The 27,966-nt window shown below is 37.6% G+C and overlaps 1 protein-coding gene across 1 annotated transcript; it reads left to right on the forward strand.

The window, feature by feature from the left end:
• Nucleotides 1-37: 37 nt before the first annotated feature.
• Nucleotides 38-27,949, forward strand: SDHC (succinate dehydrogenase complex subunit C). Its single transcript, XM_010993032.3, has 6 exons — nucleotides 38-128; nucleotides 5,581-5,637; nucleotides 7,882-7,983; nucleotides 15,406-15,467; nucleotides 24,326-24,489; nucleotides 27,092-27,949. The coding sequence occupies exons 1-6, from the start codon at nucleotides 109-111 to the stop codon at nucleotides 27,194-27,196; spliced, it is 510 nt and encodes a 169-aa protein (XP_010991334.1). The 5' UTR covers nucleotides 38-108; the 3' UTR covers nucleotides 27,197-27,949.
• The last annotated feature ends 17 nt before the right edge of the window (nucleotides 27,950-27,966 follow it).

A 27,966-nucleotide genomic window follows, 5' to 3' on the forward strand; every position in this document is an offset into this window, starting at 1 on the left:
TCGTTAAGAGCCGGGTCGTCACGTGACAGAGGCCACGCCCTCCTCGCCCTCCCCTCCCAGAGGTGGTGGGGCCGTCTGGCGTCACTTCCGTCCAGGCCGGAACCCAAGATGGCTGCGCTCTTGTTGAGGTGACTTTACTGCGGGTCTGGGAGTCGGTGCCGGCGGCCGTCGGGAGTCCTGTACTGGCCCCTCACGCCTTGCTGACAGATGTTTACCTGTGCCTGGGCAAGGAAAGGACCTGTGGGTGGAGGCCAGGCGCTCTGGAATCCTTGAGACCCTTCCCCTCCCCCAGCCGCTCCTGTGCACCCGCTAGGGTTTCAGGGTCACTGGCGGGTTATCTTTCACACTCCTTACGGCCGGGTCGCGCTGCTCTCGCCAACCCTACCCCCACCCCCCTTTTTTTTTCTCTCCCCTCTGCTTGCCCCACTTCTAATACTTCTTTCCCAGGTGGCTCTTAAGGCTGCGCTCAGAGCCAAGCTCCGTGAAAAGAAATAGCTCTGTTTTCTCTTTAGAGATTGGGCTTCAAGGAGAGGATTCTTACTGTACTTTGCCTTTGTGTCTTACTCCTGCAGACACGAGTTGCTGACAATGAGGGGGCACTGTCCGAGTTCGTAACGGGCCCCTAGCAGAGAGTGGTAGGTCTGGACACTTAACCAGCCTAACGATTAAAAGCGCCTATCGCGGTTCCTCTCCTGCCCCAAAGCAGCGCAGAAAATGAAGTTTTACTTTGTTGTTTTACTTAGAGGGCGGGAGGAGTGGATGTCCTAGTTTTTCTGTACAGTGTCAATTCACCGTCCAGAGAAATACCCTAGATTTTCTTCCATTCTGAACTACCCTCTGTTTACAAGGCCTCGTTCTCTGCTCAGAACCTTTCTAGCTATAGCGACTTTAATGATTTTAGACGCTCTTGGTACAAATCCCAGCATAGTTTCGTGCCAGCACTATTTTTGGAAACTGTTTGTTATGGAAAGTTAGCTTTAATGCTGTTGAGATTTAATTCCTGATTTTCCCAAATATCTTCTCATTTCTCTTTCCACTTCAGTCACCCAATATAAAAATAGAGGGACTTTATATAGAGTTTCTCTGTGGCAGAACTCCCCCTGGAGTTGAGATCAGGAATGGTTTATCTTAATCCTTCGTTTTTTCTCTCTGCCTCTCATCTCCAAAGGTGTCATTTTTCTAAAGTGTACCAAGACTAGTCTTGCTGGACTACCTCCTTCATTACAGATATTACATAATTGAGTGCTTTGAATTCTTTGATGTATCAAATTTTGGTAGATGCCACAGGCTTTTGGTGGAATTAACATTTAGGTTGAAATGATTGTATTGGTTCTAAAACGGTTCATTTTAGGAGTTTCATGATTAGTGCTTAGAAGCCAAGGGTCACCATACTTACTAAGTATGTCCAGTCTATCATTTTGAGCTATGTAGGACTGTCACCATTAGGATTCGTTAGTGGTAGAAACTCTCATGGGAATGGCACCTCTATTCATTTCTCACAAGGGCTTTTTTAGGAAGAGAAATAGGGAATTTAAGAAAAAAAAATTCCTTATGGAAGTTCCAGGTCTAATTCCATTTCGCTAGAGGGATTTGGAGCTATTTATAATGTGCTGATTTAGCCTCAAAGGAAAATACTGTCTAAAAAGTTTTAGGGGCTGATTTCTAGTTCTAGCATTACCACTAATTACATTTGTTTTGGACAAGTCAAGGCTGATTGCATTATTGTGATTTCTTCCTTTGAATGAAAACAGTAATAACTTGAACCCACTTAAGAGAAATATTGGCTAAACATTTTTAATACTTAGCTAACTAAAAATTATTAGTTATCACTGTACTATATGTCATGGTTTTTGAATAGTGCTCTATATTTTATATACTCTCTAAATAGTTATGGACTAGCTGGGGATGAATAACCAACTGAGTAGCACAAACTCCATTGGCACTCAGTCAAGGAATGACTTGCCAAAGCCAAGACGGAGATATAAAACTAAACGAAGAACAGCTAGGCTTCTGTCTAGTAATGTTCATGCAGCTTAAGCACAAAGTCACCAAGAGTCATTAACCCTCTGGACATTGCTCATCATATTAAATGCTACCTATGAAACACCTCTAAAAATAAGAGTTAATTCTAAAGTCCTAAAACTGCTTTTAAAAATAAGCATAGTTATTCTCAAGCCATGTGTTGTGAGCCTCTTCTATGTGCCAGACGTTATTATAGGTGCCATAGATGCAAAGTATTCCGGTCCTATTCTTGAGCTCAAAGTTTAGCAAAAGAGATAAATGGATTAATTATTAAGCAGTATAATGTTGATTGAGAGATATGAACAAGTGGTATGGGAGCATGGCAGGTGTAGCAAGTAAAGCTAAGGGAGTGGTGAAGTTGCCATTTGGGAGTAGTTGGGTCTTGAAGGTTGATTTTGTCAGGCTGTGAGAGAGGTCCAGTTGGAGAACAACCTGAGCAAAGGCATGTGGTTATAAGAGGGCTTACTCTGCCTGGGCATAAATTGTAACATTCAGTATGATAGAGATATAGGGGGCTGAAGGGAACTTGTAGGAGAATGAATCTCCCACTTGTAGGAGAGTTGGATTGGGTCACGTTGAACCTTATACTATAAGTAATGAACTGGTAAGACTTTAGGCAGAAGAGTGATGAAATTAACTTTATTTTTCAGTAGGTTAACTCTGATAACATTGAATGATAGGGGAAGAGATTAGTGCTTAGGGAGATCAGTTCAAGAGCTCCTGTTATACTCCTAGTGAGAGATGAGGTGAACATTTGGACTAAAACAATGGACTGCAATTTCCTAGATAATATTGGTAGGATTGGGTGATGCCTTGTGTGTGTGTGTGTGTGTATGTGTATATAGGCGGGGGAGGTGTTGAGAGAAAAGTCAAGGATGATTTACATTGTAGCTTTGTAGTTAGTTGAGTGCTCATACCATTAATCAGAACTTTTGTACATAAATGATTGCTCTTGATCATGTCTTTCAAGGTTATATAAATATTTTAGTGTTGTTGTTACCTCAGACATTTATGAAACTAAATTTTTGGCATACCATCAGATCAAATTTAGAGGACATTTAAGAGAAATTCATTATATTACAGTCACATCTTGTTTTGGACCAAAATGGTTTTTTATTCAGTTCAATCACATACACTTGGCTTTGAATAACTTGTTTTTTCCAAAAGTCAAATCCAGTTTCAGCAGATGAATATTTTTATACCACAAAGAGATTTTAAAAGAATGTGATGCAAATTCTGAAGACCTTGAGGAAGCCAATGAAATATTAATATTTTACATATATGTGATACATTGCAGTTTAGAGAATGCTTTCCTGTACATTTTCTCATATAATCCTCCCAGCAACAAATAAAACAAGTGTTATCAGTCCCATTTTATAAACAAGAAAGCTGAAGCTCAGTGACTCAGTGAAGCTACACAATTTATGCTGATCTAGATCTCCAGTCTAACTTTTACATTGTCCAGTGTTCTTTCTACATTACTGTTGTTGTCCCAATACTGAGAAGAGTTTCAAAAACAATTTGAGCAACTATTACATTTTTGGGGAGACACGTATAATGCATTTAGAAGGGGACAACACTTGGAATGTGTATCTACTTTTACTTCAGACTAAACACCCCCACTCCTCTTGGTCTTTCTTCCTCTTGCGTTTTGGGATGGCCCCCTTTCTGCCTATGGAGTATGTATCTCCTAAGCCGCTTTTCCTTCTGAGTGAGATGGGCCACACTGTCTATGGAGTGTGTGTATCTCTAAATAAACTTGCTTTCACTTTACAAAAAAAGGGGGGAAGGGGACAGCACTAACTAGAAATGTTAAGTTCTGACTTGTTAATTAAAAATAAAACAAAGAAAGTACTATTACTTTCTAGCTGTAATATATAAAGCACTATTCCTGGGTGGAAACAAGAAATCTTTTGAGGGTTCCTGATTTCACATGAAAGGCAAGGATAGATTAGATATCTGCTCTTGTCGTATTTCAAATAAGGTTATGCAACTAGTTTCTGTTAGGGTCTTGTGGAAAGTTTACATTGGTATTTGTCCGGGAAACAATAGCACTAGACAGAGAACGCTGTAGATTCCAGCCCACATCTGCAAACTCTTGCTGGGTAGCTGAGTGACGGGACCTGGCCTGGTGTGAGGAATGCATGCCCTGCAACTTCAGTCAGAGTCACAATTACTTCGATTGATTTAAAGAGATTTCTTCCCACTTCTTTCTGGGAGCTCTGGATACACAATGTCTGTATTCACCTCTTGCCTCTGAAGCTGGAAAGAAGGAAGAGCTGAAGGAAGTGTTGGTTGGATTATTTTTCCTTCAGATAGTGGGCCCTTCTAGTGTCCTAGTGTAAAGCATAATGTTCAAAATGTTTCTGCATCTAATATCAATGGTGTGAGGGACATCATGAGCTTTTTTTTTAAATGAGCTTTTCTAGAAGATCATTGGATCTTAGTGATCCATGATCTTATAGCCCCACAGTGCACATAGTGAATATACAATAAACTTTTGTAAAATCTCAGTGTATTTTTCTAAACCGACTTCTAGCTTCACTTCTGATTAATGCTTTTTTTTTTTTTTTGGTGGGGAGAAGTAATTAGGTTTATTTATTTTTTAATGGAGGTACTGGAGATTGAACCCAGGATCTCATCATGATAAGCATGCACTTTACAACTGAGCTATATCCTTCCCTTTTTAATTTTAGTCCCAGAGCTTCACTCTGATAACTTTCTTAAATACTTTTGGGAAGATTTGATATAATGTGAGTAAAGGGGTGTGATGATCATGTGTTTTTCATAATACCATATAAATTCTGAATCAGTTAAATTCTCTTAAGGTAGAATGCCTGGGCATATTTTCATCTTAGACTTGAAAAGCAGTTCTGGTATTGATGTGTACATTTCAAAAATAGCAATTTTTTAGTCGAAAACATGTTCCCTCTTCAAGTACCTTTTCATATAGGTAGTAGAGAAATCTTTGCATTCTCATGTTTTTTGCAGTGTTACATGACAACCTTTTTGACTTGAAGTTCATCCAGATTGTCTGGAACTTGATGGGAGTTCCTAAAATGACAGCTTAATATTTAGGACCCTCCCTCCACAAACCCCTTGTTCTTCAAACCTTTTAAATTCTTCCAGTTGCAGCAGGTGTCTACTATAGCTAAGCTGTATCATACTTGATGTTGCCTGTGACTTATTCTGTTGGTTTTTTTTTTTTAACCTCTGTCTTTTAACCTTCACCTCCATTAAGACCTAGCTTAAAATCACTTTCTGTATTTCTCATTAAACATTGCCAACTCTAATTATTCTTTTACCTTGTATTATTTGTGTTCAGCTAGAATTTTATTTTGCGTTTATAAATAGTATTTGTGATAATAATCTCAAATTATTTAAAGTTGTAGCTTTTCAACTAGAAAATATCCCAAGGACCCTGATACTGTCATTGTTTTCATCTTATTCCTAATTTTCCCCTCTACCCCTATGTCTAGTAGGGTAAAAAACAGAGAAGTTGATGTACTGAAGTTGGTCTCTAAATGTGTATTGACTCTTGGTTCTCTTATCTTGCAGACATGTTGGCCGTCATTGCCTCCGTGCCCACCTTAGTCCTCAATTCTGTATCAGAAAGTAAGTTCCTGAATCTGTGGAGATTATTATTATTATTTAACTTTTTTTTTTTCCTGAAGGAAAAGCAACAGGTTTTGACTGCTCAGTGTTGATTGCGATTTTGAGGATATGTATGAAAGCAGATAATTGTAGATGGCTGGCTGAAAATTTAGTGATTGTGGTCACTATTTTTCTTATTTGGTAGTGGAAGAAGGAAGGATAAGTATTTCTTTGGTCTTTTATTAATTTTCCTCATTTTCAATTTTTCTGCTATGTTTAACTTCATTGATTTGCTCCATTTCTTGATTCCTTGCTTGGTATCTAATTCTCTTCCTGTCTAGTCTTTCTTCCTTTAATGTTTTTGTAACCATTAATTTTGGGCAGCTCCCAGGAGTAAATCTTTAAATCTGTTTCTTCCTGCAATATTCATTCCTAGTCTGTTGGCTTCAACAATTGCCTCTGTGCTGTTTTTTTTTTTTTTTTAACTTTTAATTTAAGGAATATTTTGTACTTTCAGAAAAATTGGAAGAATAGTGCAAGGAAGTTCTGTATGCCTTCTACCTGGATTCATCAGTTGTTAACATTTTTGCTGTGTTTACTTATCATTCTATATATTTTAGTTTATGCCATATGAAATAGTTATTCTTGTAGGTCAAAACTGGCCTAATATTGACAGTTTAGTGTGGCTCAGCCTAATATATGTATAATTATTGTTATTATTTTCTCTGACTTCTTTGAGATTAAGTTGTAGACATCATGGCACTTTGCTTCTAAATACTTTTTTTTTTTTTTTTTTTTTTTACTTCTAAATGCTTCTGAGAACAAGAACATTATGAAACACAGTATAATTATACAAATGCAATTATCGAATTCAGGAAATTTAACATTGATGTAATCTTATCTGATATATAGTCAATTTTCAGGTTTTCCATTTGTTCCAAATAATGTACTTTAAAGAAATACAGTCCACCTGTTCTCCATCCAGGATCTAATTAGGCTCACATATTACATTTAATTGTCATGTTTCTCTAGTATCTTTTAATCTGGAATGTTCTTAGCCTTCCTGCGTCTCTTATGACATTGACATTTTTGAAGAATACTGGTCAGTTGTTTTGTAGAGTGCCTCTCAAATTATGTTTGTTTGATTGTTTTCTAATGATTAGATTCAGGTTATCCATTTTTGGCAGGAGTAATGTGTAAATGATGTTACACCCTTAGTATGTCACATCAGAGGCATTTGATTCTGTTTGCCTCATTATCAGTGATTTTAACTTTGATCATTTGAATACAGAAATGTGTGCTAAGTTTTTTCCCCACTATGGAGTTACTGTTTTTAACTTTTAACTTTTAATTAATAAGTAATCCATGGGGAGATATTTTCTTGAGGGGGATGGAATCATGTTTTGTATAGGCACATAATAAGTTAAATTGTTGAAGATAGCTGTTTAACAATTGGCTTCAAAAAACAAAACAAAACAAAACAAACAAAACAAACCAATTGGCTTCAGCCTAGCCCAGTGACAAGGAAAACCAAGAATTATTCAGAGGTCCTGAGCTGGATCCAATTCTTGATTTTTTTTTTTTTTTTTTTTGGTTTCTTTTATTTGGGGGCAGGTATTTAGGTTTATTTATTTATATACTTTTAGAGGAGGTACTGGAGATTGAACCCAGGATCTTGTGCATGCTTAAGCACACGCTCTACCACTTGAGCTATACCCTCCCACCCTTTTTTTAAAGTTTTTTTTTTTCCAGAAGGGAGGTAATTAGGTTTATTTACTTATTTATTTTCAATGGAGGTACGGGGGATTGAACTCAGGACCTTGTGCATGCTAAGCACGCACTCTACCACTGAGCTACACCCTCCCCCCAATTCTTGATTTTTGAGAACCTGAAAGAATCAGATGACAGCAGTGATAATGTATGAGATACCACCCGTGGCCTGGGAAAAGGGTAACCCATTTATGTAAATAGGTTTGAAATACTGTATTTGCCCTGCTGCTCAACAAGAAAGAAGTTTGGCTTCCATTACAGGGCCTATGTTGGGGGATTAGAAAGAAGTGTTATCCTTTGGTATGACCTCATTGGGTGATTGAGGTCGCTAATAACTGAAACAAATTTGGCATAAAGATGAGTGGACGAACATGTTTTCCTAATAGATGGGTTCATCTAGTCCAGCTTACCTTTTTTTATTTTAATTTTTTGTTGTGTAAAAATTACAGCCAAGTTTACTTTTAATCATTTTGAAACCTTTTGGTTTTATTTTAGTGCTGTTCCTTTGGGAACCACAGCCAAAGAAGAGATGGAGAGATTCTGGAGTAAGAACACTGGTTCAAACCGTCCTTTATCTCCTCATATCACTATCTACAGGTAAGGGCTCTGTATTATCTTGGTCTGTTTTTGTGTGTGTGTGTGTGTGTGTGAGATCTTGAAAATTTATTTTATTTATTTAATTTTTTTGTTGAGGGAGAGAAGTAATTAGGTTTATTTATTTATGTATTTTTAGAGGAGGTACTGGGAATTGAACCCAGGACCTCTAAGCGTGCACTCTACCACTTGGGCTATACCTTCCCCACTAAGGGCTCTGGAAGATCTAGTAGTAGTGGATGAAAGTTCTGGAGGTTGGCCCATAGCCTCCCTGATTATTTCCCTTAGGCCTTTTTTTAATAACAAGATAACTACATTCTGTCTTCTGGCCTTAGAAGGGTAATTTGTCTGCAAAACTACTATTTGGAAAATTCTGGTAAGTCAGAATGTAGTTCTTATTAATTAAAAAAATCATTTTGAAACAATTTCAAATTTAGATAAATGTAGAAATAGTGTACAGTGTTCCTACATATCTTTGTACAGATTCCCAACGTGTTAACATGTTTGAATGATTTAAGAACAAGTGCAGAGATGATGATGCCGTGTTACTCCTGCATTAGTTTTCTATTGCTGCTGTCACAAGTTATCACAAATTTTGTGGCTTGAAAGAACACATTTATTATCTTACAGTCCTGTAGGTCAGAGTCTGACTCAGGTGTTCCAGGGCTAAAATTAACGTGTTGACAGGGCATCATTCCCTTCTGGAAGCTCTAGGGGAGAATCTGTTTCCTTGCATTTTCTAGCTTCTGGAGGCTGCTCTGAATTCCTTGGCTTGTGGCCTCCTTCCTCCATCTTCAAAACCATTAATGATAAGTCAAGTTCTCTCATCCCATCTCTTTGACCCTGCTTCATTGTCACATTTCTTTTCTGACTCCCTCCTTCTGCCAGCCTCTTCCTCTTTTAAAGACCCTTTGTATTATATTGGGCCCATCCAGATAACCTGGCATAGTCTCCTTATCTTAAGTGAGCTTATTAGCAACCGTAATTTCATTTTCAACCTTAATTCCCCTTTGTCATTTAAGGTATATAGGTTCCAGGGGTTAGAATGGGGACTTTTTTTGCCTACCGTAATCTCTTAATTCTTGAGTGTATATTTCCTTGATTTAAGGGAACTCCATACTACAACATCACAGTCAGAGAAAATTAACATTGATCCAGTGTTACCCATCTAATCCTCAGATTCCATTCAGATTTTACCAGTTGTCCCAGTAATGTCCTTTATGGGTCCAAGAGCCAACTCAGGATCATATATTACATTTAGTTGTCTCTCTAATCTGTTCAGCATGGAACAATTTTTTAGTCTTTCCTTATCTTTTATGGTCTTGCCATTTTTAGAATGTTTCCCAATTTTGGATTTTTCTGATGTTTTCTTTGGCAGGAGTACCTCTGAAGTGATTCCGTGTTCTTCTTGGTGCATTGTATCAGGAGGCTGCACAGGATGATTTATCTTTTGGTGGTGATATAACTTATCACTGGTTAAGATGTGTCTGCTAGGTTTCTCCACTATAAAGTTATTGAATAAAGGTATTATATTTATTTATTAATACTTATGTTGTGGGAAGATACTCTGAGACTATAAATAATCTATTTCTTGTCAGATGTTTACCCATCAACATCTGTTGATGGTACTTGCCTGAATCAGTTATTACTATGATGATTGCCAAATTGTGGTTTTTCTAATTCCATCATACCTCATTTATTACTATAGGGTAAAGCTTTCTTTCTTTATCAGTATAGACTCAAGGATTTCTAAAAGGAAAAGCTTGTTTCTCCTCTACTTTTATGACACCAACTAAAGGAAAGACACTAACGTTTCCTCTCTACTCTCAATACTTCTGATACCGAATGTGTAGGGGTATCACATCCACCAGTTTTTCAACTCTCCAGACACCAACTGGGAGTCCTACAATTTGTTTATGACACTAACTACCTGGAGTTAGCACAAACCCCACAGGTTAGGGGCTCAGTCTCTCAAGACTGCCTCCTACTTTAGATGCCAATCCCAAGTCCCACATTGTCACCTGTACTTTTAACTGATCAACTATAAATCAAAAGTTCTCACAGCCCTCTCTTTGGATTCAATAATTTGCTGGAATGGCTCAAAGAACTTGGAAACATTTACTTAAATTTACTAGTTTATTACAAAGGATGTTACAAATGATACAGATGAATAGCCAGGCACCCTTTTAGGTACCTCTATGTCACATCTGGAAGGATCCTGACCACAGGAGCTTTTGTCCCCATGAAGTTGGGGTTTATTACCCTCCTGACATGTCAATGTGTTTACCAACCTGAAAACATCCCGAACCCTGTACTTTTGGGATTTGTATAGAAGCTTCATCACGTAAGCAGGATCAATTATTAACTCAATTTTTAGCCCTTCTCCCCCTCCTCAGGAGAAGGTGGGGGTGGGGCTGAAAGTTCCAAGTTTCTAGTCATGGTTTGGTCTTAGGTGACCAGCCGCCATCCAGAGTCACCTCATTAGAACAAAGATTGCTCTTATCACCTAGGAAATGCCAAGGGATATAGGAACTGTGTTTGAACCAGAGTCAAAGACCAAGTAGAAAGATACTCCTAGCACCCCTGTCACTCAGGAGATTAAATAAGGGTTTTAGAAGGACTGTGTCAAGAACTGGGAACATATATATATGTTTTTTTTTTTCCTTTTATTTCACAATTCTTATTTTGCCCAAAGAGTTAACACTGTTGCTCTGATTTATTTTGATGTTGCATGTGCCAGACTTAGCTAGTGGGAGTTCTTCAAGATGGCTCCTGTGAAATCCAGATCTGGGTGCTAGACGTGCTCATTGCTGCCTGGATATCATTGCTCCGAGTCCCTTTCAGTAGGTAGAGCTAGGATATGTGTGTACGCAAACACACACATGTACATGTCTATATGTGAGTATATACATACATACATCTATTTCCGTTAATCTGTTGTTCTCAAAAGTAGCATCGATGGCTGCTATGCTGGTGTTTTCCAAAAAAACCCTTGTAGATCTGCTCCTTTCTAGCTAACCCAGCAAAGCATCTTGAACTCTGCTGTCGTCTTTACTTGGGTTCTTGCCAGGAAGGCTCTCCATTTTTTAACCACCTCCACAAATACCACAACCCTTCATATTTTTTCCAAGCCAGATTCCAGAAATAATTATGATTGCAGAAATTGGACATTCTACTACAACAGAAGACTAATAAGTGATCTCAATCCTTGCTACTTTATGGTAAAACTTTTTTTTTTTAAGAGATGAAAGATTTGAGGGAGGATTATAATGATAAAGAACTTCTTAAATTATTTTGAATTTATACTTAAAGCCCAAGCCTTTTTTCATAGGTCATATAACAAATGGTAATAACCTGGTGAGTGAGTCTTCACCTTGTTTTCTTTTCTGGTTATGAAACTTTAGATATACTTGTGAGAAAAAGAAAAAGGGAACATGGAGCTGTTTCCGAAGTGACATGTCTAGGAAAGATGTTTGAGATATCTGGAATCATGTATTTTCTTTTACTAACTCTTACAGTTTTTTGGAGGTAGCATGGGAGTACATGGTTAAGTTAGCATTTTCTGAAGTATTCTTTTTCTCTTAATAAATTATATGTTTATCAAAGCAAAAGTGTATATAAGAATTAAGTTATTAAGAAAACAAGTCATTCAAAATAACATTAGAAAAAATTTTTAAAAACTTAGAGTTGGAGGGGTTCTTAAAATATTATTTAATCTTCAGCCTCATTGGCTTTTAAGAGTACTACTTGGGTCTTTGATATTCCATTAAGTTTCTGTGGATAGTTGTGTGGGGCTGGCCAACATGCAGATGACACTGCAGGCCCTCAAGCCCTGGATAACCAAAGCAACTTGACTTTTATGTGTTTTATATATTGGGATTTTGCATTTGAAGAAAGAGTGCTGCTCAAAAAAAAAAAAAAAGTTTAAAAGCCACTATTGTACCTAATGGGTGAATTTCATAAATAGTTGTCTGCCTATGCCTGCATACCTCCAGTGACAAGGAACTGGCTATCACCCTTTTCCAATTTGGGAATTTCTCTTGTCAGAAAGACCCTTATTTTATTGAGCTTATTACAGCTCATATCTTCTATACAGTGGCTCTAGTTCTATCTTGAACCATATAAAATGGATCTAAGCCCAGTTTTTTTCTGACAACCTTTATTGATATTGAACATCTTTTCATTTGTTTATAGGCCATTTGTATATCTTCTTTGGAGAAATGTATATTCATGTCCTATGTTCTTTATTAAATTGGGTTGTCTGTTAACTATTTTTAACTTTTTAAAAAATTGTGGTAAAGTATACATAACATAAAATTTGTCAGTTTAGCCATTTTTAAGTGTACAATCAGTGACATTAAGTACATTTACATTGTTGTGCACCCATCACCACTATCCATTTCCAGAATCCTTTTATCTTCCCAAACTGAAACTCAATACCCATTAAACAATAATTCCCATTCCCCTCTGCCCCCAGCCCCTGGCAACAGCCATTCAAGTTTCTGTCTCTATAAATTTGACTACTCTAGGTACTTAATAAAGTAGAGTTGTACAATGTTTGTCCTTTTGTGTCTGGCCTATTTCACTTGGCGTAGTATCTTCAAGGTTCATTCATATTGAAGAATGTATTAGAATTTCATTTCTTTTTAAAGCTGAATAATATCTTATTATATGTATATATCACATTTTGCTTATCCATTCATCTGTCCATGGACATTTGGCTTGTTTCCACCTTTTGGCTATTATGAATAGTGCTACTATGAACATAGGTGTACAGATACCTCTTTGAGTCTCCTGCTTTCAATTTTTTGGGGTATATCCTAGAAGTGGACTTGCTGGATCATACGGTAATTCTATATTTAATTTTTGGAGGAACCAACATACTATTCTCCACAGCGGCTGCACTGTTTACACTTCTACCAGCAGGGCATGGGGGTTCCAATTTCTCCATATCCGCCCCAGTAGTTGTGATTTGCTGTTTTTGTTGTTGTTTTAGTAATAGTCATCCAAATGGATATGAAGAGGTATCTCATTGTGGTTTTGACTGGCATTTTTCTGATGATTAGTGATGTTGAGCATCTTTTCATATACTTATTGGCCATTTATATATATTCTTTGCTTTTTACTTCCCTGGTGGTATTGTTTGCAACATGATTGTTAGATCATTTGCTAAAATTCGTATATCTTATGTCTCTAGCTTTTCCTTGATTAACAATCTACTAACGATCAAAAAAGGAAAAAAAATTAATACACTTCAAATCAGTAGATGCTTGTTAATTGCTCACAGTGTGCCTGGTTCTCTTAGGAGTCGGAAATACAAAGATGAATTATATATTATATATATGCATATAAAAGATATGTTCAAAAGGATCTCTGTATTTCCTGAAAAAAATTTTCCTAAGGGAATTCATACTGGCTCCTAGTGATCATCTTTTCTGTAAGTGAATTAAAGCAATTTTGATTTTCTATGCTAGACTCTTAACTAATGTTCAAACAGGAAATAATGGAGATGACCTGTCTCTGCTCTGTGATGTTTGAGGCCTCAGCCAGAAAACATGAAGGCTGGAGGCTGAAATAATCTGAAGGTCCATTTACTCGCATGTTTTGGGTTGATTCTGGCTATTAGAATGGCCTTCATTTTCTCTCTACATGGGTCTTTCGACATAATCTTTCTAAATAGGCTGTTTCTCAATTATAGCATGATAGAGGGAGGAATAGATGAAGGGACAGAGGGATGGAGGGACGGAAAGTGATTTGGAAATTGTGCAGTGTCAGTTCTGCTGCATTCTCTATCTTGAGGCAGTCAGTCATGAAGTCCTGCCCAGATTCAAGGGGCTAAATATAAAAACTTACCTGATAAGGAGTGACAAGATTTTGGAAGATCATGTGGGACTGGAAATAATATCATGGTTATTGGAAAATAAAATCTCCCTTACCTTCTCAGTAATAGGTTAACCAGGCTATGTTTTTAACCATTTTTTAAAAAATTAGGGTAACATTTGACTTTGTATCACTTCCATTTTCCATTGTATTCTTTCTTGAAGATTATGAGAACAGTACATATGTTTCATGTGTTAGCTCTTTCCGTCATGGGATTTAATTCATCTGGCCAGGAGCCCTGAGTGCATTTGGAATACTAAGCAATGTCTTATAATTTCCCCACTTTTTTTTTTTCCAGTTCTCCTAAGTCAATATTTGTTCTGTCTTTTTCAGTCTGATAATCATTCTCTTTAACAAATAAAATAGTTGAGCAATCTGCTTTGCACTCTGTCATCCATTAACATAAAATTGTCAGTCCTAGTTAGGAGGCTTTCTTTCCCTGAATACAATTTTAAAAGCCCCTTTTTGTTGTCCTTGACATTTTTGCAAGCCTCAGCTCATTCTGGGGTTTAGTCTCCTGATTCTTCTAAGCAAATTATGCCATTGTTCTCTGCTTGTCTTTTGTTATGTGGCTCTTCTTCTGCCTTTTATATTTATCCTGTTAAATCTGAGTTAATCAGAGTGGTGGTGTCTAGCCAGTTTTTTTGGTTTCTTTGGACATTACTCCTTTCTTACTGTGACTATTTTTACATAGAACTTCTTTCTGAGATCTTTTCAACCTACTTGGGTTGCTTCTCTTTATAGTGTGTGGAGTATGTGGTCTGATTATGCTCAGCATTCTCTATATGAGCTGACTTTCCAGGATGAATGTTAACTTTATCCAAAGACTCCTGTTCTTTCTATTTCACTAACCAGTTTGCTCTTGATCATGAGAACTAGGTCCAGAATATAGCAGTGTTGGTTGTCCTTCTATGGAAATGCTTTGGCAGATTGACAGATCAGAACATGATTTAAAAGGAGTTTGATAACAAAGTATTTCAAAACTCTTGTGGATTAAGAAACATATACTAAATCCAGCAAAATCAGATTTAAAATTTGGGATAGGTAATTTATTAGGGAATGAATGGTATACTCAATTCGGTTATTTTGGGGTACATAGTAAGAGAGTTAAAGAATGACTTATGTTATATGAAATTGGGTAAATAAAGCTCACTTAGGTTTTCTCCTACTTCTGTCTTATGACTGGAAAAACAGAAGGACCCAGGTGGTTGTATTCTGTTTTTTAACTGAATGCAACTTTAATTGGTGTCTTTGACCCATGTTGTTTCTTATATGAAAGGAGGAGTTTGAGTTTTTATTGATTCCTCCTCTCAGCTCTGTTAGTGATGCGGTCTGGTAACAGGAAGGGACGCATCTCCTTAAATAAATTAGTTTTCTTATTTTCAAATTAGAAAGTGAAAACACAGGAATGTGAAAGCTGTTTGTTTTTGTTTTGTGATAAACAGTGCCTATTTCTGAAGTAGTGTCTATTTTCTTTGCCAAAATGGACTCTCCTATGGTGTCATCTGTTTCTGTTTTTAATTGCCTTGGTGTATTTCTTTGCAGTTGGTCTCTTCCCATGGTGATGTCCATTTGCCACCGTGGCACTGGTGTTGCCTTGAGTGCAGGTATGTATTTGTCTTTTTACGTGAACATGAATACATGCACACACACACTTCTTTGAAGAAAGTTGCTATTTCTGTGGCTCTTGGCAATGCCTCCTTTGCAACTCAGCAACTTGATTTAGAGAAAATGATAAGGCCACTTATACTTACTGTTAATTTGTTTCTTTAACAATTAGTTATGAGTTCCCACTATGCTCAGGTTCTTTTCTTAGCCAATTTTTAAATCATCCCTAGCACATCCTGATACTGTATTTATTGGCATTACAGAGAACAGAGATAGAAATGTATTGGAGATGGGCTCGCTGACTGAACACTGACCAGACCCAGTCCAAGATTAGTCACCAATCTTATTCTTTCAGAAACTCAAGTTTTAGCGCCTATATTTTATCACTTAGAATTGATCCTGCGCAAAAAGCTTAACTCATTCTCCAGTCTCAAAAAATCTGGCTTAAAAACAAGAGTGTCTATTTATTTATTTATATAATATGAAATACAGCTGCAGAGTGAATTGCTGGTCTTAGTATATCCTTTTTGGGTGGTAAGATTTATTACAGGTAGAAGTAAAGATTATAATCAGGTTTCTAGGATCTGATGGCTCTTTCCATAGTAGGGAGATAGTTTATAAGAGGATCAGCTATATTTAAATTTTTTTCTCTGGCTAGTGCTGGAGTCATGGACATATTTTTGTTTTTCATAATCTCCTTCAGGGCCCCTCCTAGGCTTCTGTAGAGTATGTCATCAGCCGGACTGGTGGCTTAAATATTGGTATCCTGTATTTAGGGAGCTGCTGCTGAGACATTGGAGAAATTATCTAGAACTAAGTCTCTGCTATTCACAACTAGACTGGTTTTGTTGATAATCAAGTAAGGATAGGAGCTCCTATGTAAGATCTAATATTATCATTCCTATGTTATCATTCCTTTGTTTGGTAAAGGGATGATGGAATGCTGGATTGGTATTGCCTAGGAATCTATATAGTTTCTGAATTTTAACCTACTTTCACTGAAATAATAGGGTAAATTTCTAGATTAGTCTATTCTAATGTAAATTCATAGTTACTTTATTTCTGCTTACTTAGAATCTTATAATTTTTGATTGAAGCTTTTTGCTTAGTTTGGTAGTAATAAGAAGCAGATTTAGTCCTAAAAATCATTGGAAGGAAAAGAGCAGTTTATTTATTAGGCTATGGTTTCTATTGTTATGTCAGTATATTTATCACAACTGAATGAAAAAAAAAGGATGTTGACTCTTTCTTTTTTCCATCTTTACCCCTTTGAATGACCTTATGTTGATTAGCATGTATCCTTTTCTTCCCAAACCTTCTCCCTTAATTCCATAATAGAACATAGTATCTGTTTTTGTGGTAGTAGTAATCATATTTCCCTCAAATACTGAAGGTCCCTACCTCAAAACTGGAAGGGAACAGGTTTTTCCTGGGTGGATGACTCAGGCAACTTAGTTACCACTCTAAACCTCAGTTTATTCCTTGAAAAATGGGAATATTAATAATGCCTATTCCAGAATTGATGGGATTTCAAAAAAACTACACTCTGTTGTTGAGTTATAAAAACAGGGATGAGAAGTATGATAAATTTAATAGCAACAGTCTCTTAGACGATGATGTGCCCTGGACCAAATGGCAAGAATTGGATCATTGTTTGACCTAAAGTGCAGTCAGTCCCAGCAACTGTGATCTTTGCATTCTTGTGGTTCTCCTCCGATCTGGTTTTCACACAACAGCAAGAAAAATAAAAATCTTTGGAAAAGAAATTGTATCAGGTTATGCTTAGAATATTCCTATTACTGTATTTGCCTTTACACTTAGATTAAAATTCAAATCTCTACCGTGCTCTTCCTGAACTTGCCCTTTCCCTGCCCCTCCTGCCATTCCTCCCCTTGCTTACTCTGCTTTAGCCACACTGCTCTTTGAATTCCTTGAAACAGGTAAAATGCTTTCTCACCCCAGAGCCATTGCATATTTCGTTCCCTTGATTTGAAATGTCCACCCGTAGCTCTTGCTGCGCAGTGCATGTTAGTTCCTTCTTATCCCTTAGATCTTAAGAAAACTGTCAACTTGGAGAGTACTTTGCTTGCCCCCATATCTAAAGTAGTAGCTCCTGTTTCTGTTTCTAGTTCTATTGTTAATTATCTTGTTAATTTTCTATTTCACAGCACTATTCCTTCATAGTTCTTTTTGTACTGATTGTTTCTATCATAGCTTTTATTACATAATTTGTAGTTATTTTGTTTGCTTTTTATAAGTCTGTCTCTTTTATTAGACTGTAAGCTCTTCAGAGAGTGGGAGCTGCACCTATCTTATTCATACCCTCTAGCATCCAGTAGGTGCTTAGTAAATCTTTATTTACTAAATGAATACACCCATGTAATTCATTTTTCCCATAGTGGTCATTTCAGAAATGTTCATTCCTCCTAACTTCTAATTAACCTCCTGTTATGCATTTGAAATTGGATAGTGGTAATAATAGCCTCTACCTTTAAGGGTACAAGAGTCTATGGAGTAAGACAAATAGATATTTATAATACACCGTGATAACTTTTTAATAAAGATAGGAGGTCCCAGAGGAGAGACCAACTCTGAAGGAGTTGGAGAGCTGGAAAGAAGGATGGGTAGGAGAGTTCATGAAAAGGAGGTGGAGGAAGACATTCCAACATTGAAACTACCTTATGCAGAGGCACAGGGTTTTGGAAAGCACCTAGAGTCCTGGATAATGATAACTAGGTCTGCTTGTTTAAGAGTAGTGTTATTGGAGAAGTGGCAAAAGATCAGACTGGAAAGTGCACCAGACAGTAAAGGACTTTGCTGTGCTGAGAAGTTGGAACTTCATCCCGTAGACCATGGAAAGTCCTAAAAGATTCATGTTCTCATTTGTTTCAGTAACAGAACGAGCTGGCCTAGACAAATCCATGATTAGATGTTCATTCAGACTGTTAAGATTTTGTGGCCAACATATAAATTCCAAAAAACATGTTGAACTAAAAAATAAAAAGCATGGTTTGACATTGGTAGAATTTACTGAAAAAGAAGTTTGCAAATAATCCTTTAAAAGTTGGAAGGAGGTGACTAGTAACATTCTTCTGTTCTGTAGAGATTAAAATACTCATGATTTTTCATAGTGATGGATCATATAAAAATCTAGATTAAATTAGGCAAATTCTTTGAGAAGGTAGATAGCTGAAGCTGCAGTTTGAATGGGGCTGGGTTAGGGTAATCAACATGCAACCATATAACAATAAAAAATGAGATTAGAAAAAATACGAGTGCTAAACAACAGATATTTTAGAGGAATGCATTGTATATTAACTTGAATGGGTATAAGAATAGTCCTGAATATTTTGGCTGACCTTTAAAAACAGGTCAGATTGGAGAATCAGAACTTCAGTGAGAGATTACCTGAATGTATAGGCAAACCTACTACTCAGGCAGTCAGCTGCTTTTCTAGAAATGCCAAAGGACTTATATATTTATAAAGTAACTGATGAAACATTGAAATGGCTGCTTTTTCTTTTTCTTTCAGAGCTTTTCGTGAGATGGCACATGAGTTTTTGATTCTCAAATATGATGTGTTATACATTAGGAATCCTGGTCATTCCAGACTGAGGCAGTGTAGAGAAACTGAAAAGAGCACAAACTTTGAAGTTAGATAGATCCGAGTCCAGTTCCATCTCTGTCACTAACTAGTTACTATATCATCCATCACTTCCTTTTCTGCTTATGATAATGTCTAGTTAGGATTGTGAGAATTAAATTAAATACTACATGTAAAGTTCCAGCTATAAATCAGGGTTCCCACGACCCCTTCCTTAGGTTTGATAATTTGCCAGCACTCAGGAAAACACTTTATTTACACACACTGGTTTTAAAAATAAAGGATGCATCTCCTTTATTTTAAAAACCAAGTGGAGGAGATACATAGGGCAAGGTATGGGCAAGTAGAGAGGGGAGTGTGTATGGAGCTTCCATGCCCTCTCTCGTCACACCACCCTCCCAGCACATCTTTGCATTCGGTAACCTGTAAACTGTCCGAACCCTGGAGTTTAGAGGTTTTTATAGCAGCTTCATTGCCTGGGTAGGATTGATTAAATCATTGGCTATTGTTGATTAGCTCAATCACTGGCCACTCTCCTCCCCCAGAGGTGTGGGGGGGTGGATGAGGATAAGAAAGGGAGGGGAGGTATAGGACTGAAAGTTCCAGTCCTCAGATCATGCCTTGGTCTTTCACACAACTAGCCCCCATCCTGAAGCTGTCCAGTCACCCATTTCAACCCCAAAGCTACCAGTCATCTCATTAGCATACAGAAAACCACTCTTAACACTCCAGAGATTCCAAGGGTTTTTAGGAGCTGTGTGCTAGGAACTGGGGGAAAAGACCAAATGTGTACTTTTTATTGTATCACATCTTCAAACGAGGAATATCAGAAGTCAGTCAGTCAGAAGTGACTTTGGCCAAAGCTTTCCTCATTACAAATGAAAAATATATGAGAGGAAATTAAATATGACATTTCCTAAGTCCTCCTCTGATGTATAGTGTATTGGGTAGCAGGAAATAGCCTCTCCTTTTAGAACCTGAGCACCTGAGGAGGGACTTCTAATAGCTGAACAATTTAAATTAGGAAAACAAAGCCACTGAAGCTGTCCCACCTAATCACTAAGAAAAATTAAATGGTGTTTTCACTTGGCTGCCAAGACTAGCCTCAGCCTGCTCCACTGCAGTTAAGTGCTATATAAGAACTGTGCAGATTGTCAGTAAGTCCTAGTGCCACTTCCAGAAGCTAAATAAGCTCTTTTAGACAACTTCTTCCAGCAAAAAACCCCTGCAGATGTCACTGCAGAAGAAAATAAAAACATCTAAAAGGGCCTTGGTGGAGCTGTTTCAAATGATGATTAAAACTCAAGTTGACAGCACTTGATTGCTCTTTTAATCTAAAATGTTGTCAAACTAATCTCATGATGTATTCTGCTAGACTGCTTCTCTGCAGCCTGGACTGGGGAGCAGGAATGGGAGAGGTCAGAAGTATTCATGCATTGAGGGAAAATAAAGCATTTCTGAGAAGGATTTTCTCTTCTGGTGACAATTAGATTTTCCAGGTCATCCCATCTTGGCAATTCAAGGACTAAGATATAGCAGTCATGAGGTAGGAAGGGATGAGGATGAGATTTTTAGCTACAAATGATCAGACATTTTCTGAGAGGTAAAGATTAAATATTCCAAATATTAATGTAAATGATAAATCAGAACTCAGCTAGCTTTAGACCTTTATCCAGCTGCTTATTGAATATCTTTACTTTGATCTTCTTTAGGCACCTTGAATTCAAATATGTATACTTTAAATTGAACTTAACTTTCCTTCCTCCCAAAATATCAACATCAATCTCCCAACAAATCAAAACTGATCTAAACTAAAAACAGCCTGCATTTCCTTTGTTCTCTGTGTGGGTGAAGGGCATTATCTATTCAGTAGCTCATGTAAACTACCATCCTTGACTTACCTCATTTACTTGCTACCCTCAAATTTTACCTCCTTTATATCTTTCTTGGTTGTCCCTTCTCTGTTCTCTCTCATCTTTTCCCCCCACCCAGTTATTATCTTTGGTCAAGCTAGTACTGTTTTACCAACTGGAGACTTGGAATTAACATGGCCTCCTATTCAGACTTCCTGCCTCCATTCTGACTCTTCATCCAGCCCATCCCCTTATTGCTGCCAGGTTGATTTTTTTAAAGGGCATATCTGATCATACCACCCTCTAGTTTAAAAACTCTTTAATAACTCTCCAGTTCTATTAAGAATGGCATGGGGGAGGATATAGCTCAAGTGGTAGAGCACATGCCTAGTGTGCACAAGTTCCTGGGCTCAATCCCCAGTACCTCCTCTAGAAAGAAAGGAAGAAACCTAATTACCTCCCCCCTCAAAAAAAAAAAAAAAAAAAAGCAAAACAAACAAACAAAAAGAATGGCATTAGGCCCAAGTAACCCTCCCCTCCTTCTGAGGCCATGGCAGATCATTTTTTCTGTATAAGATGTGGCCTAAGAATCCTTCTCACTATTAACACTTTAGGTAACCATTATTAATTGATATGGATTGGCACTGAGATGAAGTCTGTCATCCCTGACCAACAGGATCAAGTTTAAACTCTAGTTTAGCATATAAGGTCCTTTATGATTGAGCCTTGTGTCCTGCCACTCTACACTTCCCTGACCCCTAATCTCTATCCTCAAAATTCAGTTTAAATACAACTCAGAAAAGTCTTTTCAGGATCCTCTACCCCTCTTACTAGATGGATTTTGATTCTTCTGTTTTGTGTTCCTTAGCATCCTGTGTACACGTGTACCTTTGTTACAGTGCTGTTATGGTGCTGGTGCTCTCTAGCACCATACCCTGTACTGTGGATTGAGTTACTTAAATGTCTGCTGCTAGACTCTTAAGTTTCTTAAGGCAGATGCCATGTCTTGGTTTTTCTTGCCATAAGTTTAGCACAGGTTTAGCACATAGGATGCTTTCAATAAATGTCTGTGAAGGAAATGTGAGTGCATGTTTGCTGCATTTGACAGCAGTAGAATAGAATGGACCTCTAGACGTTATACTCTCTGCATGCTGTTTTCCATTACCTGTTTCTATAGTTGTTTCATGTTCTTTAAGATCTGGGAAAGGGTTGGCATAACCATCTCAATCAATAACCTTACTGTTAGAATATTCCTTCTATTGTTTAATTGTCATGATTTTAACCACTCCTGCCTTGAGTAGAAATGGAGAGTTAAATGCTTGCTAAAACAATCCAGTATATTTTCAACAGGTGTGCTTTTTCACCCTGCTATAGAATTACTGTATGATGAGCCACAGCTATTGATGGAAATGTGTAGGAATTGAAAGTAGGTAACAACTATTGTGGTAGAGATTGTTTCTTTTAACAGCTTTATTGAAACAATTCATATACCTTGCTGTTCACATATTCAGAGTTTACATTTCAGTGGTTTTTAGTATATTCAGAGTTGTGCAACAATTACCATAATCAATTTTAGAACATTTTCATCATCCCAAAAGAAAACCCCATGTCTGTTAGCAGTCACTCCCCATTCCCCCACCAGCCCTCCAGCTGAAGGTAACCACTTATCTCCTTTGTCTCTTATAGACTTATCTATACTGAACGTTTCATACAAATGAAATCATACAATATGTGGTCTTTTGTGACTGGTGTCTTTTGCTTCACATAATGTTTTCAAAGTTCTGACATGTTGTAGCATGTATCAGTACTTCATTTCTTTTTATTGCTGAATATTCCATTGTATGTATACACCATGTTTAATTTAGCCATTCATCAGTTGATGAAATTTGCATTGTTTCCACTTTGGGACTTTTGTGAATAATGCTACTGTTAATATTTGTGTACAGGTTTTTGTGTGGGCTTCTGTTTCATTTCTTTTGGTTGTACACCTAAGAGTGGAATTGCTGGGTCATACAATAACTAAACATTTTGAGGAACTGCCAGATTGTTTTCAAAGTGGCTGCGCTATTTCAGATTCCTACCAGCAACATAGGAGGGTTCTGATTTCTCTATATCCTTGCCAACACTTGTTATTATGTATCTTTTTATATTTTATATATATATATAACTTTGTCTTTGTTGTGTTATTAAATATAAGTTAAATATATTTGATACTTATGTAAATGTGTATACTCTAGGTAAATGTATAGAGAGTTTTATATTTAGATATATTATAGTTGTCCCTCGGGATTGGTTCCAGGACCCCCTGCAGATACCAAAATATGTAGATGCTAAAGTCTTATATAAAATGGCATGGTGTTTGTATATAACCTGTGCACATCCTCTCCTGTACTTTAAATCATCTCTAGATTAATTATAATACCTAATACATTGTAAGTGCTATGTAAATAGTTGCCAGTTTGTGGCAAATTCAAGTTTTGGTTTTTGGAACTTCCTGGAATTTTTTCCTGAATGTTTTCCATCCAAATTCATAGATTCAGAACCTGTAGATATGGAGCACCAACTATATAGCATCCTAGTGGGTGTTACGTGGCCTTTTATTATGGTTTTGGTTTGCATTTCCCTGATGGCTAATGGTATTGAGCATCTTTTCATACACTTATTGATCCTTTATCTTCTTTGGGAAGATACCTGTTCGTATCTTTTGCCTATCTTAAATTGGATTGTCTTTTTATTGAGTTGTTAGAGTCTTTAATATATTCTAGGTATAGGTCCCTTATCAGAAGTATAATTTAGAAATATGTTCCTTATTGTATGTGTTGTCTTTTTACTTTCTTCATGGCATTGTTTGCAGCACAAAAGTTTTTAATTTTGATGAAGTCCAATTTATTTTTTTTGTTTCTTCTCATTTTGGTGTTATATCTAAGAAACTACTGCCTAATCCAAGGTCATAAAGATTTACTCCTATGCTTTCCTGGTTTTAGTTCTTCCGTTTAGGTCTTTGATCCATTTTGAGTTACATTTTTGATTTGAATGATTTAAATTTTTTTCTCAGATTTTCCCTTAGACTGAATGTACTGTTTTTACTTTTTCTTACTGAGATGATGATATAGATGTAGCCAGAGGGTGACTTCTAAAATGGCAGATGAAGTTTTTATAGAGAGGGATGTTGAGCTAAGGAATAATATGCTAAAATGTATGGCAAATTTAAGAGATTAGAGTAAGATTCCAAGTAGTCTTTCTTCTACTGCAAATATGAACATTAGTTTAAATCTTCCCCATTTCAGAATGGTTTAGAATTGTATGAAGTGCCAGGGGCTGTCGTAGAATCCAGTTTTATGTGTTATGTTTATTGTGGCTGGTGAGCAGCTGTGATGGACTTACTTTGTTTTCTCCTCAGGGGTCTCCCTTTTTGGTTTGTCAGCCTTGTTGGTCCCTGGGAACTTTGAGTCTCATTTGGAACTTGTGAAGTCCCTGTGTTTGGGGCCAGCACTGATCCACACAGTCAAATTTGCACTTGTCTTCCCTCTCATGTATCACACCTGGAATGGGATCCGACACTTGGTAAGTTAACTGTGGATTTGTACATTTGCTGGGTGAAAGGAATGGAGAGGCTGGGAGGATTCTGTCATTTATGGTCTGGGTTTAGCGCTGTTGTTAAAGTTAGTTGTGCTTGGACCTTTGCCCAAGGGCCTCTTGGGGAAAGCTAAACTAGATGCCTGGGCATTGGTTGGCAGCCCAGCTGTTGATGTAGCTGAGCACTGGATGTAGGCCTGGCAGATACTTTCAGGGTCTCAATGTGAACTTTTCCAGTTTTAAGAGGGATGTTACTAAGAGACCCTTGAAGCCAGCTCATACATCTGGCACAGAAGGCATACTTATCAAATAATTGTTACCTGTTGTGTCAGACACTGTTGTTGACATTGCGGATTCAATTATGAGCTAGATAAACATAGTTCCTACTTTCAGTCTAACCTTCTTATCGACTCAGAGTAACACGTCTGGCTGGAGTCAAATATATTAACTTTTATTATCTTGACATTGGATTGTGTTGACTGCTTTTGTTTTTTTGTTTGTTTTGAACTATTGGATAGAATGGAGCCAAGTTTAACAGAAACTGGGTGCCGAAGATCCCAGATTTTAATATTGGCTTTAGGAATCTTTTGATAGCCTGGAAACTATCCATATTGCCTCCTACATGACCTTAGGGTCAGTTCAAACTGTTGTCTTCTCTTTATTAAGGAGTTAAAGCTTAATCAAACCTGCCCTGGGTCAGAGATCAGTCCCTCTTCCAGCATTTTAAGATTTCATATTTTGTGGTATCCCTACCTCTAGTCTTGCTTCCTTTCCCAGGAAGATAATTACTGTTCCATTCTTCCTGGTTTTCCATTATTTCTCAACCTGAGCCATCTGTCAAATGAATCCTTTTGCCTTAATTTGACCTTTTGCAACTTCCATATCAGAGCCTAGAGACAAGCACTTTCTGAATTTCAGTCTGGTCCAATAGACAGTTTAATGGAGTCAGAAAAGTGGGAGACCAAATGATCTATTAAATTAAATGTATCTATATCAACTGTTCCCTAGGGCAGTGTTCAGTTTGATTCAGAATGACTTCATTTCCCTCGGGGAGGGGATGGAGAGGGAGGGCATTTCCATTAATGACTTCTTATTCCACAGAACAAAGCTCTCTAATGAAAATCAGCTGATCAGCTTTCTCTGCTGGCATCCTGGCTCAGGCAGGGACTTGTCATGAATTTGCTCTTGTCTTAATATGGAGGGTAGAGAAGGGAAAGAGGTTTCACAAAATGTCAGAACTCAGTCAAGGCTTTTCTTAAGCCCTTAAATCTGCTTTTATTTGTTGTTCTAGTAAGTAATGGCTCTGAGTGTCAGACAGGATTTTGTCTGTTCTCTGTGACTGTCCATGGTTCTTGCCAGAAGATCTAATGGAGGAGTGGAGAGTGGGACTGATGTAAGAGAGTAGGAAGTGAAGGGTCTCTGGTATTCTAGAGAATATCCCGCCTTACCACTTCCCAGTAGGACTCAAGTTTTCGGTAAAACACTGTCCCTTTATAATCGAAACATCTTTTTGTGGAATCTGCTTGACTCTTAATCTTATCTAGGTAGAAGCTCTTTGGGAGCTGAGGTGGGGGCATCTTCTCATCTTGATTTTTTTGCCTTTTTTTCTCTGAAGCATTCCTAATTTAGTCAGTTTTACATTCAGAGTGTGGACGTATGTGTGTTGGGGCAGTCATGTATGGAAAGTGGAACCTGAAGACTACTTTTGCCCTAGGGAATTTTTTAGTGATTTAGAGTACAGTATGTTAATATCCCTAGGGCACAAGAGAGTCTCAATCCAGTGTTTTTTAAGTTGTGGTTTTTGACTCAATAGATAGAAAATCAGTTTAGTAGCTTGCTCCCAACAAAAAAGGAAATTTAAATAGAATACAACATACAGAATATAGCACACGTAGTAATGATAAATATTGCTTATTGTTTGGTGAACTTTTATGTATGATATGTAACACACACAGGGTGCTCATTAAAAGATATTTCTTAATCGGGATCACAGTCAGAACAAAATTGAGAAACAGTGTTCTAGATCCCAAAGAGTATTTTTTAAAAAAATTCTAGTCCTCTGATGGACAGATGTTTCTTCTCAAAGGGGATTCTGTGGTTGACTCTGTCTGGGAAATCATGTATATTATATCCCCATTTTGAAGATTAATAGTGTGGATTAATCTTGAGAAGTCTTGTAGTTAAGTGTTTGCCAAATTTATTTGACCACAGGACTTTTTTTCCCTCCCATGTAATGCCTTTTAACATTCTGAGGAACTAGTTTTTGGAGAAACACACTTTGGGAAACATTGATCTAGTTTCGTTGTAACGAGGGGGAAGTTTTATCTATTCAGTCTGGAAGTTCTTGTCTGTAGGGGTCTGGGGATGGAATCCTTTTCTGTCATTCGGGTAAGTGGGTGGTAGGTACTATATTGTGGGTTTTAAGAAAGGTGAAGTTCAGGAATAAGGGCAGAAGTGTTTTTCTCTAGAATCAGGCTGAGAGGAGTTGCCTGTTCTTAGGTGGTGTTTCTTTGTGAGAAAGGAGCTGTGAGAGTGCTCACACCCAGGACCATGATTACTAACTTTTTTCTTTCTTTTCTTATTTCTACAGATGTGGGACCTAGGAAAAGGCCTGACAGTTTCCCAGCTATACCAGTCTGGAGTGGTTGTCTTGGTTCTTACTGTGTTGTCCTCTGTAGGGCTGGCAGCCATGTGAAGAGCTGAAGTCCCCAGCATCATCTTCCTACAAATTACTACATTGACCTATTTTTTTGTCACTCTTATTTCCAGCCAGAGCAAAGTTCTGATTTGTTTAGACCCTTTTGTGCTTGCTTGCAGATCCCCTTGAGCTCAGCATTAGAGTACCTTATAGAACCATAGTAGTGGAAAAACATCCAATTTTCCCCTTATTTCTAAAGATGGAATGACTGCAAAAACTCCCTTTTCCTGCCCCCAGCTTGCAGCCTACTTTGGGCCTGGGAGCCCTCATTCTCTCTCCACATGTTGGGCCTTGATTTGTGCTGAGGGTCAGCTTTTGGCTCCTTCTTCCTGAGACAGTGGAAACAATGCCAGCTCTGTGGCCTCTGCCATGGGGACTGGGAGTGGGGCTTTGGGTGCCACTGCCTGTGGGTTGCTGGCTTAAAGGACAGTTCTGTTCATTGGTCAGAACCCAGGGTCTTTAGCACCCACACAGTGTGACTGAAAGAAGGGTGGGGGTGGGGGTGGAGGGGAATTAGCCTGTCCCAGCTTGAGGGAGATAAAAAGGGTAAGTTGGCTGTTGGAGCAGGTGCTTTGGGGAGAAGGTGTATAGCTTTTGATGTAAGAGGAAGATTCAGAAAATTATCATTTAAGCTATTAAAGGTTATTTCTCTTCCTTGCATTTCCAGAAAAACCAAGCCTCTAATTGTCACTTTTTAATCCAAATTTATGTGACAGCTTTTATGAAACTGAATAAAAGTAATCATATGTCTTTGATTCTCCTTAAAA

Source organism: Camelus dromedarius, chromosome 23, assembly GCF_036321535.1.
Source record: "Camelus dromedarius isolate mCamDro1 chromosome 23, mCamDro1.pat, whole genome shotgun sequence".
Classification (NCBI taxonomy): domain Eukaryota; kingdom Metazoa; phylum Chordata; class Mammalia; order Artiodactyla; family Camelidae; genus Camelus; species Camelus dromedarius.

Coding starts and splice junctions, on each gene's coding strand:
- SDHC (XM_010993032.3), top strand. CDS start 109: ATGGCTGCGCTCTTGTTGAG. Junction 129..5,580: donor ATGGCTGCGCTCTTGTTGAG/GTGACTTTACTG, acceptor CTTATCTTGCAG/ACATGTTGGCCGTCATTGCC. Junction 5,638..7,881: donor CCTCAATTCTGTATCAGAAA/GTAAGTTCCTGA, acceptor GTTTTATTTTAG/TGCTGTTCCTTTGGGAACCA.